At 35.3% G+C, this 16,186-nt stretch overlaps 1 protein-coding gene across 1 annotated transcript; it reads right to left on the reverse strand.

Annotated features, from left to right (window-relative positions):
• Window positions 1–6,101: 6,101 nt before the first annotated feature.
• Window positions 6,102–6,635, reverse strand: LOC126698182 (uncharacterized). Its single transcript, XM_050395219.1, has one exon. The coding sequence runs from the start codon at window positions 6,633–6,635 to the stop codon at window positions 6,102–6,104; it is 534 nt and encodes a 177-aa protein (XP_050251176.1).
• Between the last annotated feature and the right edge of the window lie 9,551 nt (window positions 6,636–16,186).

The raw sequence follows: 16,186 nt of genomic DNA on the forward strand, positions 1-16,186 counted from the left end.
TAGGACTCTCATAAATTTAACTAATGCTATGCTTGTTAGTTCTGGAGCTCCTAAATATTTTTGGGGTGAAGCTGTTTTACCTGCAAATTTTGTTTTGAATAGAGTACCTCATAAAAATACTTTTTTAACTCCTTTTGAATTATGGAAAAAATATAAACCAAATCTAAATTTTTCAAAGTTTGGGGTTGCTTAGCATATGTGAAGCTAACTGATCCCAAAAGACCTAAACTTGGGGTAAAGGCTTCTACATCTGTATTTTTGGGTTGTTCTTTATATAGTGCAACTCATAGATTTTTTTATATTGATAATAATACAATAATTGAATTTAGAGATGCAATTTTTCATGAAAATAAATTTCCATTTAAATATAAAAATAGTGGGGGTTTTGAACAATAAGAGAAATTTGAATGTTCAACATCTAAGTCAAAAGATGTTAATGAATATGAGATTGAACCTAGGAGGAGTAAAAGACCTAGAATTGAAAAGGTTTTTGGTCTTGAATATCATGTGTATAATTTACAAGGTGACCCTACTTCTTTAGAAGAAGTTTTATCTTCTCCTGATTCAGGTTTTTGGAAAGAAGTCATCAATGATGAGATGGATTCTATTGTCTCTAATAATACTTGGAAACTTGTAGATTTACCTCCAGGTTGTAAAACAACTGGATGTAAATGGGTACTTAGAAGAAAATCAAAACCTGATGGATCTATTGAAAAATTCAAAGCAAGGCTTGTACCTAAAGGTTTTAAACAAAAAGAAGATATTGAATTTTTTTGATACTTTTTCTCCTGTTACTGAATTTACATCTATTAGATTATTGATTGCTATAGTAGCTATTCATAATTTGATGATACATCAAATGGATGTAAAGACGGCATTTCTAAATGGAGATTTAGAAGAAGAAATCTACATGGACCAGCCAGAAGGTTTTACAATGCTAGGTAATAAGCACAAGGTATGTGAATTATTAAAATCTTTATATGGTTTAAAACAAGCACCTAGATAATGGCATGAGAAATTTGATCAATGTTTGCTTTCTAATGGTTTTAAAACAAATGAAAGTGACAAATCTATATATTATAAAACTTTTGATGATGCTCATGTTAGAATTTGTTTATATGTTGATGATCTTCTAATTTTTGGTCCTAATACGGATATTATAAATGCTACCAAAATGCTTCTTAAAAATAACTTTGACATGAAAGATTTAGGAGAAGCTAATGTGATTCTTGGCATGAAAATTTCTAAAACTTCAAATGACATATTTGTAGATCAATCTCATTATATAGAAAAAATATTGAAAAAATATAATTACTTTGATTGTAAACCTGCAAGTATTCCTTTTAACTCTAATGTGCATCTATTTCCTACTAATGATGAAAATGATATTTACGATTAAAAGGAATATGCTAGTATTATTGGTAGTCTTAGATATGCTACTAATTGTACTAGACTTGATATTGCTTATGATGTAGGAGTTTTAGCAAGATTTACTAGTAAACCTAATTTTGAGCATTGGAATGCCATGACTCAATTAATGAGATATTTAAAAAAGAATTGCACACTATGGTTTGCTATACCAAAGATATCTTGTTGTTCTTGAAAAATATAGTGATGCTAGTTGGAACACCTTATTAGGTGATTCTTTGTCTACCACTGGCTATGTATTTACATTAGGTGGTGGAGTAATATGTTGGAAATCTAAAAAACAACATATTATTGCTAAATCCACCATGGAGACAAAATTAATGGCCTTATCTTCAGCTAGTGAAGAAGCGGGTTGGTTACATGATTTATTATCTAAAATTCCCATGCGGGAGAAACCTATTCCACCCTTCTTAATTCATTGTGATAGTACTGCCACTATTGGTAGAATGCGCAATAAATACTATAATGGTAAATCCAGATTTATTAGAAGAAAATACAGTACTGTGAGATCATACATAAACAATGGTACCATAAATGTTGATTATATTAGTACAAATGATAATATTGCGGATCCATTAACTAAAGCTCTAGCTAGAGAAAAGATCTGGATAGCATCGAGGGGGATGGGACTTGAGCCTAAAGAAGAATAAACTACCTATGAGGATACCCTACCTAGGGACTGGAGATCCCAAGAGCTAGGTTCAAAGGGAAAAACTAATCATAGAGTAGTTTGATTAACATGCACTAAATATATGTATGAGTACAAGTACTCATGTCCCTCCCTATGGTGTGCGTGCATGTATCTTGTAACATTATCTAGGATGAGTTTTTATTTATTAAAATACTCTTAATGTGGACTCTCGCTCTTATGAATGGGATGCTAGAGTAGTTTGATTAACATGCACTAAATATATGTATGAGTACAAGTACTCATGTCCCTCCCTATGGTGTGCGTGCATGTATCTTGTAACGTTATATAGGATGAGTTTTTATTTATTAAAAAACTCTTAATGTGGACTATAGCTCTTATGAGTGGGATGCTAGAGTTACAAGAACATCCTTAATAGCCACACCTAAGTGAGCATGGAAGTGAGGCCGCTTCCTTTGAGAATAGGGTTAGTTCTCTAAATAACTCATGGATACTAAGATTAAGCACAAGGCTGTAATGTGCTAGCTTTTAAGCTCGTAGTAGAGTACTAGAATATTATGTGTGTCATATAATGTTTTGTTTCCATACAAAAAGTTATAATTCAAGACTTAACTCACTATTAACTTTGGAACAATGTTGCTAAATCACTAAATGAGGGTTCAAGCCATTGGCACTCTCATTATGCATAATGTTCTACTTAACCCAGAAAAATTTTCTTATATATATTTACCTATTTATTTTTATAAAAATAAGTGGGGGGTTGTTGGATATTTTTATAAAAATATCGTATTTAGTTTAATACTCATTTATGTGAATTGAGGAAATCAATTATCCCTTAATGTCAAATACACTGATTGCTAAATCTTGAAATTCAAATATAATTCAAAATTTGAATAACTATTGTCAATGGTTTTTAATTAGGAAATTTATGAACATTAATGTGATATTAATACCATCATTGCGAGCATATTTGGTTTTATTACAAATATATACTTTTCATTCTAAACGTTTTGTATTCAAACATTCTTATTTGAATATGACATAGTAACATCATATATGGATGATTTTTCAGTACTCAAATGAACAACTATTGCTTAATTATTTTATGTTATAATAAATTACTATATATACACAAGTGTTTACTATTTGGTTTAATGGAAAGTCAAAACAGATGGCAATATTTATGTATATTCTGAAATTTTCTTAAACGGATTGGCATTCAAATTTTCAGCCACCTTATGGGCCATTAATTTCATAGCATTATGACACCTTTCTTTTGTTATCAACGTATAGATTTGGCAAAGACTTTGATGACCGGTTTATATATAATATTATATATATAGAAAGAAAGCTATTGATTATATATTGATTTCAATAACTTTACGATCATTTACATGTCCAACTATTATATATATATATATAGAAAGAAATAAAAGTTTCAAAATCACCTCATTTTTGAATTACAAAGCTACAAACTTTCAAAAACAATTTTTATTATTGTTTAAATACTTACCATCTATTCACAAAAATATTTTATCTTTTACTAAATTTTCTGGGAAAAGAAAGTACTGTAGGGAGTTTATATCCTACGAGCAGTGTAAACTTGTAAGGATAATCAGCAAAGGTGGCTGGGCTGTTGTATCCAGGGAACAACTTGCAGAAATATTTTGTCTAACTACATTGAATATACCGTAGACGACACAATTTGTCTCAAGATAGTGATTTGGTCCACACCTCATCTCCGCCACCTCTTTTGGTAAAATTATATTGAGTAATTTTTAAGGAAAAGTCAAGTAATATCTCTCATTTATTTCCAACAATTTGAAATGGCGCTTATGGTTATTTTGAATTATGAAAAGTATGGTTGATATATATATATATATATATATATATATGTGTGTGTGTGTGTGTGTGTGTTTATTTTCAACAATTTGAAATGGCGCTTATGGTTATTTTGAATTATAAAAAGTATGGTTGATATACATATGTGTGTATCTACGTTATCATCTATAATATATGAGTAAGATGAGTGATAAAGATCATGAAAATTGGGAATCAATTTTGATTGTATTCGTTGTCAAAATTTTAATTTGAAAACCAAATTTATAGTTGGTTTTTTATTTATAGGCGTAAATGCACTTTTAGTCCTTACATTTTGACATTTTTCCATTTTAGTCCCTACATTTTATTTTTTCCACTTTTAGTCCCTAAAACCAATTTACGCTTTCCGTTTTAGTCCTTGAAGCACTATTCCGTCACCAAACTAACGGGAAAACTGGACGTGGCTGACGTGAGCATTAAAATATTATTAAAAAAATTATTTAACATTTTTTAAATGCCAAAATTATAAATAATTAATTAATTACTCAATTTTAATTAAAATTAAAAAAAAAAACAAAATTATTTTCTTTCCAACAAAAAAATTTACTTTCTTTTAATTAAAAAGAATGCTCAAACGCATCTTCAACAACCCTCCACCACTACCCATCTTCAGACCCATTCTTCTGGATCTTTGCCTAGAATAAAAACACATGTTCTTCAAGCTTGCATTGTGCCTAATGACTCAGCCCTTTCGCACTTCAGGTTCTCCCTCGACCAACGAAGAGCAGAGCAAGGGGCAGATCTTCAAGGTTTTAATAATGGATGCCATGGATTCTTGATCCAGAGAAAACGATGGGAGATATTTGAGTTTTTGGATTTGATGATGGGTGGCAACGGTAAAGGGAGAGCCGGTGATGGGTGGGTTTGTTCTCTCTTTTCTCTGTCTCGAACCATCTCTCTCAGATCGGCATGGAGGGTGTGGGTTTGTGGGGATCGGCGTGATGGAGGGTGTTTGTTTGTGGAGATCAGCATCTGTGGTGGAGATCGGCATTTGTGGTCGAGGTTGAGGTGTGGGTCACGATGGTTGCTGGGCTGTGGAATCGATGAATTGGTGGTTGGGTTATGGAAATCGATGACTGGGTTGTGGGAATCGGTGTTTGGGTTGTGGGATTCGGTGAGTGGATTGTGTGGGTTTCGATTTTGGTGGGTTTGGGTTTGCTCAGATCGGCGTGGGTTTCGGGTTTGCTCAGATCGGCGTGGGTTTACTCAGATCGGCGTGGATTTTGGGTTTGGGTTGTGGGATTCGGTGAGTGGGTTGTGTGGGTTTCGGTTTTGGTGGGTTTGGGTTTGTGGGTATGGATTTGGCAGTGGTGGCGGTGGTGGTGTTGTTGGATTTTAGGTGGTGGTGGCTGCTGTGTTGTGGGTTTGATGTTGTTGCTGGGTTTGATGTTGTTGCTGAAGATTGATTATAGGGAAGAACACAAAGAACATGAACATGTTCTTCATGTTCTTCCCAAAAAAAAGAGAAACAAAATTAATTGAAAATCTTTTTTTTCTTTTTAAATTTTATTATTATTTTATTCATCCATCAGTGTTCCCGTTAGATTAGTGACAGAATAGTGCTTCAAGGACTAAAACGGAAAGCGTAAATTGGTTTTAGGGACTAAAAGTGGAAAAAATAAAATGTAGGGACTAAAATGGAAAAAGGTCAAAATGTAGGGACTAAAAGTGCATTTACGCCTTATTTATATTGATTACATTAGTTGAGTTTACACCATATACATGTTATACATATTTTAAATTATATAAGAAATGTTATTTTTAAAAAATTCGTGCATATCAAATATTATAAAACACTTTTAATCTCATTTTTAAGGTCATTATCAAATTCTGGAAATTATTATAGTTTTCCTGGAAAGTACTCTCTAAAAAATAACCAATTTTCTAGAAAACATTAATGCTAAAACAAACTAAAGCATAATTTCAACTCAAAATTTACCAATTTACTTTGTATATACATCAGAGGAAAAAAATTTACTTCGTATACATATACATTAAAAAGACAAAAGCAGCTGTCCAGACCATGAGCTGGTGCATTGTGATTGGTCAGTGCCGAGTGGAGTGTAGGCCTCAATAATCCGGGGAAAAAAATGTCAACAAACATAGAACCAAGACAAGAACTCAATGTGTAGCTAACTTTGTCTCATTGATGACTATGTGGGGGCCGTTGAAGCTTCCGATCATGGGAGTTTTGGAGCAAGAAAAGCTTCTTTAAGGCCTTCAAAATCACAACCATGCCGGGCTTCTTAGTTGTAAGCGTTACACCATTGCTGGACGTTTTCAATGCCTTAACACAGCCAAATTGCATCCTAGAAGACGTATTGGATCTTGAACTAGAATTCTTTGATAATTCTTCATTGAAGTTTTCCCACAACATGTCCATCTTTTGCTCTTCATGATCGCCATCTTCTTTTCCATCTTTAATCACCAATTTCCCACCAGTCTCTACGTGTGAAAAGCTCTTTCTTTGTCTTATGTACTCGATTGGTTTTGGCCAAAAGCAATAATCTTTCTCATCCTTTAAGTCGTTTCCTTCTTCTTTGGCAGACCCTTTTGGTGGTTCTTCGTGTCTGGAATTTGGGGAGGCTATTGGAGATAGGTTCCACAAAGGTGGTGAATCGATGCCACATGAGAATTTGTCCCCAATTGTGGGGAAGCTGAAATCTTCTGTAGCCATGGATTTGGTTAATCTTTAATCAGCTCTTTTTTTCTGTGTTAAGAGAGATGGGGATGATAAGGCTGTTGGGTTTGGAGGGTTGGTATTTGTCTCGGAAGTTTTAGTTCAACTGCTTCAACAGGTAATAACTTATTAAAATCTTTCCCAAAAATAAAAAAATAAAAAAATAAACTTATACACCTTCTGTTTGTTTATTTGAACAATTAATTAGGTCGAAGGGGCCCACTCTATATATATTTTTCAATTCAGATTCGGCCACTCTCTAGTCTCCCAACTGGCTTGTGACTATGAGTCCAATAAAATGATACTCTTGTTCAACAAATTAAATATTTGTCCAGCTGAATTATATGTATATAATATATATGTTTTTCTTCTTCTTTTTTTTTTTTTTTTGAGAAATATGTATATGTTTTTCTGGATTTTTCAAATTACCCTCTTTTCAGTTAATTCTGTGGTTAAAAACTTCAAAGTAGTGTAATATTGGAAACTAAAAGTAATATAATATGCATATATAGATATATATTAATTATGGTTAAAATGATAAATAATAATTTATTGGTATCCACTTACATATTGCCGTCTTAATATTTTTCATACCAAAATAAAATAAAGATATCATTTTTACCAAGAAATAAAAAAGGAAAAATAAATTCTACCAGTACACCGTAATTCAATATGGTAAAAGTAAAACTCCTACAAAGATTTGGAAAGAATCAAATACTATTAAACAACCTTTAATCAATTTGTTTTTCCTAAATAAAACGCAAGTTATTAAAAAATTGATTTAGAAAACAACTTATAAATTCAAATTTCTTTTACTAAAACAGAAAAGAAAAAGAAATTCAAATGAAGCAAAGTTATTTTGTGTGCATGATTCACTCACTGTGATAGACCAATTTTTAATAAGCTGATATAATTAGCACCCCCAAAAAAAAAAAAAAAAAACACAAAACACAAAATTAGTACGCAATATGGCAAAAAATGGTAGAAATGAAAATCTTGAGTGGGTAGAAACAGCCAAAATCCTTAAAAGGAAAATGGGGACATCTCATCTACCGCCGGATTGATAGGAAGAAATCTTATGTTTTATCAAATATATATATTTTCCACAATAGTCGAATTGATAGTGTTGCTTTGAATTTTGAAAGGGATTGAACTCTACAACAACTTAAAACACTTTCTCTAGAGAAAAGTACTAGTTTTTTTATGAAATAAGTAACGGCTCCTCCAAGTAACCCATATTTTTCCAACCTGGTTGGAGTCCTGGGTACCATGATAAAAGACATTAATGCACTTATTACGTGCCAGACAAGAAGCTATACACTTTTACTATGTATACATTAAAATGACCAACTCCATCTTTAGACTCTTTACCGAAGTTTGCAACTTTAATTGAGTCAACTGTGCCAACCAATTTGAAAGGTATAGATTTTGCTTTGGTGAAGAAATTAATTTCAATGGGGTCATTTATATTAGAGTCTTTTGTTCAATGGATTGTCCATTCACAACTTCACAATTAAGATTTTATTTCTTAAATTTCAACGCATAGACATTATATTATGTTATATTCATCTTAAAATTTTTTTTTTTCTATTTTATTTAAATCATGAAATGGACATATTCTAAATTGACAGAAAAACGCATAGACATTACATTATGTTATATTCATCTTTAATTTTTTTTTCTATTTTATTTAAATCATGAAATGGACATATTTCAAATTGACAGAATTTAATACCCTTAGTTTGACCGCTCATGACCATTACACATTTTCAAAGCTCCTAAAACAAAATATTATTATTTTTTGACCGGGTCAAAATGTATTTTCTTTTCAAATAGGTGCATGGATGCCTCGATTCCTTAACAAATGCAACTGCATATTGGATGAAATGATTATTATATGAACATGTTATATAACAAATTTCATAGTTGTTGAAATGGTTAATAGTGAATTGTGAGAGTATCAATATCTCGAAATTTCAATTCTACTCTATTTTATCATCCCAAAAAACCACTTTATCATTATACCATACCATTTTACAATACTTCCAGCATCCCAAACTTTTATTTTCCTATTCTACTCATTAAAATAATATATCTACACAATAAAATATATTTTTCATTTTTTATTTTTTTCCAATTTTCTCCTCCACCTTCCCTCAACCTCTATCACCGCGCCTCAACCATGCCCACCACGCCACCACTACCCACTGCCCACCAAAATCCCACTGGAACAAAAACCCATATTAAAAAAAAAAAAAAAAAAAAAAAACCCCATTTTGTGACCCACACCAACCAAAATGCAAAACCCAAACCTCGCCAACCAAGCACGACCTAGACCTCGCCGACCAAGCACGACATAGCAACCCATGGTCAAACACAGCAACCCATCCTCTCCGATTCAAACCTTTGTCAAACCCATTGGAGCCATCTCTAGCAAACCCAACCCGCCGATCCAAACCCACCATCAACCAATCCCAACCCACCACCATGCCCAGATCAAACCACGAACCCAAGTATTACAAAAAAATTTGCAATACTTGGGTTTAGCATTTCCTGATACTGAGCACTTTGGGGTTTGAAATGTCAAATTCTCCTTACATTTGGCATTTGCATTCCCCAATGCTAATGCTCTGAACATATATAATTTATACTCACAAATCTACAACTTTTTTTTCCACCATTCATCGTCGACTAATTCAACAATTATAAATCTGTTGTGAAAAAATTTATGTATGTAATATTTTGTAATATGGAGGCATATGCAGTGTGCTTGTGCTCGGAATCTAAAACCCTTTTACGAGGATTGGCAGAAGGAGAAGGAGACATATATAGTAGTCGATGCATTTGAGTAAGCATATGTTTTCTACAAGTGGCATGAAATTGTTTCTACTGACGAGCACATGCTGATTAATCTAACAGTGAGTTTTCTGATCATAGGGGTCGGTCCTTTCAGGTACACGTACATTAGTGTGTTTGGATATAACTTTTTACTAAAAATATATTTGCTAATTTGTTAAAAGTTATTTTAAAGTATAGTTTTATCTTTAAAAAAATTAAAAATCAAATTTTGGCACAATTTTTTAAAATTCTTATTAAAAAAAAAAAAAAAAAAAACTTGTGCCAAATAGATACGCCATGTTAGGGTGAGCATTTGGGAATTGTTGAAAAAAAAATATGTTGTTTTTTCTTCTCTTTTCTCAGCTTTTTAGCAAATAATTTAACTTTTTATTTTTATAAATAAACTAATTTTTAGCTTTTTTTTAACACATTTAATATAAAAGTTATCAAAATTATATTTTTTTTATAAATATTATACAAATAATTTACTGAAAATAAGTAATTTTTAAACGGACAGGAATATCAGCCACACACTGCCGTTTATTATCACACTTAGAGACTATCAGGCCCAGGGTAAACAATACGCTGGAGAAGGCCTGGCTGGCCATTTAGGACTGCCCAAAACATAAGCAAGTGTGAACGAAGAGGAAGCAATTCAATCAAGATGGGGAAACTTCCTTCTCAAAAAAATAAAAAAAGATGGGGACACTTGTAAAATAAAAATAAAATTTTTAAAAATTAATAGAGTTGGTTGTTTTTTATGCTAGTTATTGGGGAAACTTCCTCCTCAAAAAAAAGATGGGGACACTTGTAAAATAAAAATAAAATTTTTTAAAATTAATAGAGTTGGTTGTTTTTTATGCTAGTTATTGGGGAAACTTCCTTCTCAAAAAAAAAAGAAAAAGATGGGGACACTTGTAAAATAAAAATAAAAATAAAAAATTTTAAAATTAATAGAGTTGGTTGTTTTTTATGCTAGTTATTGCATCACCATTAGACTAGAGCTGATTGTATAAAGAGTTTATAGGTGAGAGCAGGTCAATGGAATATAAAATCTTTGAACAAAAGTTTATATTATCTCATAGAAACAAAAGTATACTTTACATAACACTTCACCACTAAAATATGTTTGAAGAATCATGGCATTCAATGAAGCAAAAATAATAATAATAATAATGGCCTTAATGTTGGGAATATACACGAATTTTCAGATTTGTTAGATTAAAAAAAAATAAAAAAAAAAATAATACACACAGAAAGACAATCACAAGACACAAGAAACTGCGTAATTCATCAATTTGCTTACGTCTACAGAATTGCAATGATTTTATACAAAGTGCAACAATACTATTTTTTCCCTCTAAAATAACATAACAAATTCTAATCTAAAATAAAAGTATTTATATCTCATCAGTCGCAAACCCTAATCTAGCTTGGGCCGATATCATAGACTAAATCTCAGAGAATCTCTTATTAAAAATCGTAGCACTTCCGTATCAAATCGGGTCATAATCTAGATTAAACTAAAACTATACTCCACATAGTCCAACATTTTCTTACACCTATAAAACGATGCCCTCTATCCTATTATGCAAATCTTTCCCAATGCCATATGGAAAACTTACATATCATTGTAATTGTAAATTCCGAACATGCATTGCTCCTCGTAAAGAGAAAAAGGGGGAGGTTTGTCTTATTATAGAGGACAACAGTTCAAAGCAAAAATGTCATATTGATCCAAGAGAAATTCCTGCCATCTTCACTCGTTTTTCTCTTGCCAAAATACACATTGACTGTTGCAGACCCTCCACAATATGTAGATAATTTTTATTTATTTATTTTTAAATGCCTGTTTTGTGTAGACTCAAATAAAATATTGAACACTCTTTGACGCATTGAGCTGAACCTAAAACAAAATCGTTTTATTGTTCCACATGCATGGCACACTTCATGTTAACATATACAAGGCATGTTAATGTTGCTTCTTTGTTTAAAAACCATGAAATAAACAATTGATTATTGATCTATCTGATATTGCTCTGCTCCCTAATAATATATATAAAATTGGCAAGAATAAAGAAATATTATGCGAGACATTAATACTCCTTCCCCTAATTAAATGGAAAACGAAAGATATGCCCATAATATAATACTCATAAGGCAGGGTCCTCGTTTATAAGTCAATCTTCAGTTTTCCAATTTTGAATTAAGCTGATTCTTTAAATTTAAAAATAAAGATAAAAGGCAGAAGAAGAAAAGAATTAAGCTATTTCTTCGGTTCTTCCAGTGTAGTGTGAATCGAGCTTAAAGTTGGGAGTTGGGACCCAAAGACTTAATTGAGTTTTGACTATTGTGTATAAACACGCACTCTTTTCTCCCCTCCAAAAAAAATTAAAAAAGAAAAAAAGTATAAACACAAACTCATCAAATAGCAAAAAGTATGAACGTAAGAAAGGGTGTCATATTTACTCCTCAAAGTGTTAATTCAGTACCCTGTTTTTTTGTGAGTGTTAAATCCTACTTTACAGATGGAGGAACTCGTGCTGAAGAAATAATTCAATAATAATAAGGAAACAAAAAATTAGTGTTCACAATTCACACAACAATCCCTAGTTTTTTTTTTTTGAGAAGGACACAACAATCCCTAGTTAACGTAACAATTATGAGGAAAAAAAAAATGTAACTCTTTAAGAGTGTTGAAGTAAACTAAATACAGAATGACAGAAAGAACAAAAGTTGTTCTGAATAGAATCGCTTGGTATTCCTTGTATTTTTTTTTTTCTCTTTTTTTTTTTTTTTGTGTGTGAATAAAGGTGCTATGAAAAATTGAATATATATATATATATATATATATATAGACACAAGCACACACATACAAAAATTGACCTATAAAGAGTCCTTAATTAGACTAAAATCAAGGACAATTAACATTCCTTCATTTTAGTCACAATAATGGGCTGACAAAGTTTAGTCACAATTATGGACTGACCAAATACATATGCAACGTGTGCTAAATGGGCAGTGTGCAATAGAATAAGTTTTTCTTCAAACTAGTTTTAAGAGGAATCCTCTAAAATTATCCTATATATTTTTATTAAATATTGTGGGGCCCGACAACAGATGGGCCAGATCCACCTATTCACGGGGATACTTAAGGCCCAAGCCGAGGAGGATAGTAGTCCCAGCCCAATAAACGTAAAGCACTAATGGGCCATGGAAGCCGCCGAGGAAGGTACAGCCCTCGGTTAGCCCAGAGCTACACTAAGGAAAGGGACAAAAGTGGTATAGGGATAATCTTGTAAGAAATCTAAAATATCTAGGAAAGGCTGCCCATATTACCTGCCCTAGACAGAGCTTTGCCTCTCACAGAGTCGTGTTTCTTTGGCCTACTCAACCACTCCCAGCAACTCAGGTCTGAAACTGATGGGACAGGTGTTAGTCTTGGAAAGTCCGACCCTACACGTGGACGAAGGAAATTGAATGCATGCTAATATAAAAGGAAAATATACAACCTAAAGTAAGGGGGATTTCTTCCGGAAAGAAAAAGACCTAAAGGGGTGAACACCTCTAGATCATGCATGAACAACTCAACAAAACCACGGCTGAGTAAACATGACTTAGCTTTTCGACCCCACTCTCTACAAATGATATTGTACGGGTCCATTTACGTGTGAACCCAACCCTATTGTGGTCCAACGCGAATCGTGTCCCTACAATTGGCGCCGTCTGTGGGGAGGCTTGCATGTTAGCTCGAGCGATGGTGAAGTTGAGCTTCTGTCGAACAAGGGGCTATGAAGGTGCCTATATCACCGGCGACATATTACTGATGTTCCAACATAAGCTCTTACTAGGGGCTACGTTCCACGTCGTCGACGACATAGACAAGCCTAGGGGCTTCAAACACCAGGCCAGCTCCCCCCACCTTGTTCGAAGAGCCAAGCCTTCAGAAAACAAGCAAATAAAAGGAAACCAAAGACAAGTTTTGGACAGAACCAAGGCCTTGCATGGTCCTCGGACCCAAGCCTCTGGGGAAACCAAAGACAAGTTTTGGACAGAACCAAGGCCTTGCATGGTCCTCGGACCCAAGCCTCTGGGGAAACCAACTACATAAAAAGCATCACACAAGTTTTGGACAGAACCAAGGCCTTGCATGGTCCTCGGACCCAAGCCTCTGGGGAAACCAAAGACAAGTTTTGGACAGAACCAAGGCCTTGCATGGTCCTCGGACCCAAGCCTCTGGGGAAACCAACTACTTAAAAAGCATCACACAAGTTTTGGACAGAACCAAGGCCTTGCATGGTCCTCGGACCCAAGCCTCTGGGGAAACCAAAGACAAGTTTTGGACAGAACCAAGACCTTGCATGGTCCTCGGACCCAAGCCTCTGGGGAAACCAACTACTTAAAAAGCATCACACAAGTTTTGGACAGAACCAAGGCCTTGCATGGTCCTCGGACCCAAGCCTCTGGGGAAACCAAAGACAAGTTTTGGACAGAACCAAGGCCTTGCATGGTCCTCGGACCCAAGCCTCTGGGGAAACCAAAGACAAGTTTTGGACAGAACCAAAGCCTTGCATGGTCCTCGGACCCAAGCCTCTGGGGAAACCAACTACTTAAAAAGCATCACACAAGTTTTGGACAGAACCAAGGCCTTGCATGGTCCTCGGACCCAAAGCCTCTGGGGAAACCAACTACATAAAAAGCATCACACAAGTTTTGGACAGAACCAAGGCCTTGCATGGTCCTCGGACCCAAGCCTCTGGGGAAACCAAAGACAAGTTTTGGACAGAACCAAGGCCTTGCATGGTCCTCGGACCCAAGCCTCTGGGGAAACCAACTACTTAAAAAGCATCACACAAGTTTTGGACAGAACCAAGGCCTTGCATGGTCCTCGGACCCAAGCCTCTGGGGAAACCAAAGACAAGTTTTGGACAGAACCAAGGCCTTGCATGGTCCTCGGACCCAAGCCTCTGGGGAAACCAACTACTTAAAAAGCATCACACAAGTTTTGGACAGAACCAAGGCCTTGCATGGTCCTCGGACCCAAGCCTCTGGGGAAACCAAAGACAAGTTTTGGACAGAACCAAGACCTTGCATGGTCCTCGGACCCAAGCCTCTGGGGAAACCAAAGACAAGTTTTGGACAGAACCAAAGCCTTGCATGGTCCTCGGACCCAAGCCTCTGGGGAAACCAACTACTTAAAAAGCATCACACAAGTTTTGGACAGAACCAAGGCCTTGCATGGTCCTCGGACCCAAGCCTCTGGGGAAATCAACTACTTAAATGGAAGAGCTGTGTTACATGGACTCTCTAGTCTGCTTTTGAACCCTTAATACTAAAGGGACCAGTATGGAATGGATTAACGAGTTTTCAAAAGCACCACCAAAGTCACGCAACGCTTGGTCGTGCCCTCGGATGAATTATTCAAAGTTCGTCACCCTCAGACGATATTCTCACACTTATTACAGAGCGTTCAATCGACATCTCGGTTAGTTTCCTAAGTTTAACTTATTATGAGTTATTTTCATGTCTGTTAGTGTCCATAGATTAAAATTAGTTGAATCGGGTTTCAAGAGTCCTTGCCCTGAATACTGCCAAGGAGAAACACACACATGGAGTACACCAACTCACAAAGTAGTTTTATCAAAGGAACAACATTCAGAATAAATAAAGAAATCGTCATTTCTTACTAAAGCAAAAAGACAGTACAATGTACAACGAAAAGCTAGAACCGGTCTGTGTCAAAAGTTCACTACATGACCAAAAGAAAGGAAGATACAAGAGAATAAGTAAAAGCCGAGGAAGTAGGTCAGAGGAGAAGTTGGCTACAGCTCCAAGACCTTGTTCTTCTTCAAAGCTCTCACTTGCCCACAACTCAAACAGCGAAAGAGATCCAACTTGAACCTGACACCATTGAAGAAAAGGTGTAGGGAGTTGAAGGTGATGGGGCTTTCTCTAAATATACGCCTACCGCAAAGCGAAGGCGCTGATGGAGGAAAACCCTTCTTCTGCCGTACCAAAACTCTGGCATGAACAGAACCTGCTTCGGATTTTGACTAAAAGAGGGGAAGATTCTTTTCCCTCTCGGCGGAGAGGGAGTACTCTCCTGAATTTGTGCTTTCTGTGCCCATGTCTTATTGTTGTAAGCCTCATGAAGACACGGTGCTTCTGCGGCGGAGGAAGTTCTTTATTCCCAACCCTCGTTTTCAACATGTTAGGCCAAGAAAGGAGAGCTCCGGATGTGGGAAGCGTGATGTGAGAGAAAACTGAAAGAAGGGGTGTTATATATAAAGCAACCATCTCTCCCTCCTATTTATTTGAAAAGACAAGATGATGGTAGTCAACTCATGCAGCGTCCCAAGGAGCACTGCAGACAAAGTGGTCTTGGCTCAACTTCCAACATCAACTGCAACCACAAGATTAAAGAGCCTCGTAAAGGCGCACTTCGGTCATCGTGACATCAGAGAGTACCACGTGGCCAGAAGTTGCAGAAATATCTCTTAATTCATAGGCTAGGTGGATTCGTGGACCCGGGGCCGCTTGGTGTAAGGGCCCAGGTACCTTGGCCGACACTGAGCAGCGGCCATGGCCGAGGACAGTCACTTTTGGGCACCTCGGGAAATGCTCAAAGATAGGGGAAACCAAGTACTGATGCAGACATTGGTCTTGGACAGAACCTAAGGCTTGCATGGTCCTCGGACTCAGGCTAAAAG

This window comes from Quercus robur, chromosome 2 (assembly GCF_932294415.1).
Source record: "Quercus robur chromosome 2, dhQueRobu3.1, whole genome shotgun sequence".
NCBI classification, from domain to species: Eukaryota; Viridiplantae; Streptophyta; class Magnoliopsida; order Fagales; family Fagaceae; genus Quercus; species Quercus robur.

Bases quoted from the DNA above. Each gene is read 5' to 3' on its own strand.
- LOC126698182 (XM_050395219.1), bottom strand. From the start codon at position 6,635: ATGGCTACAGAAGATTTCAGCTTCCCCACAATTGGGGACAAATTCTCA.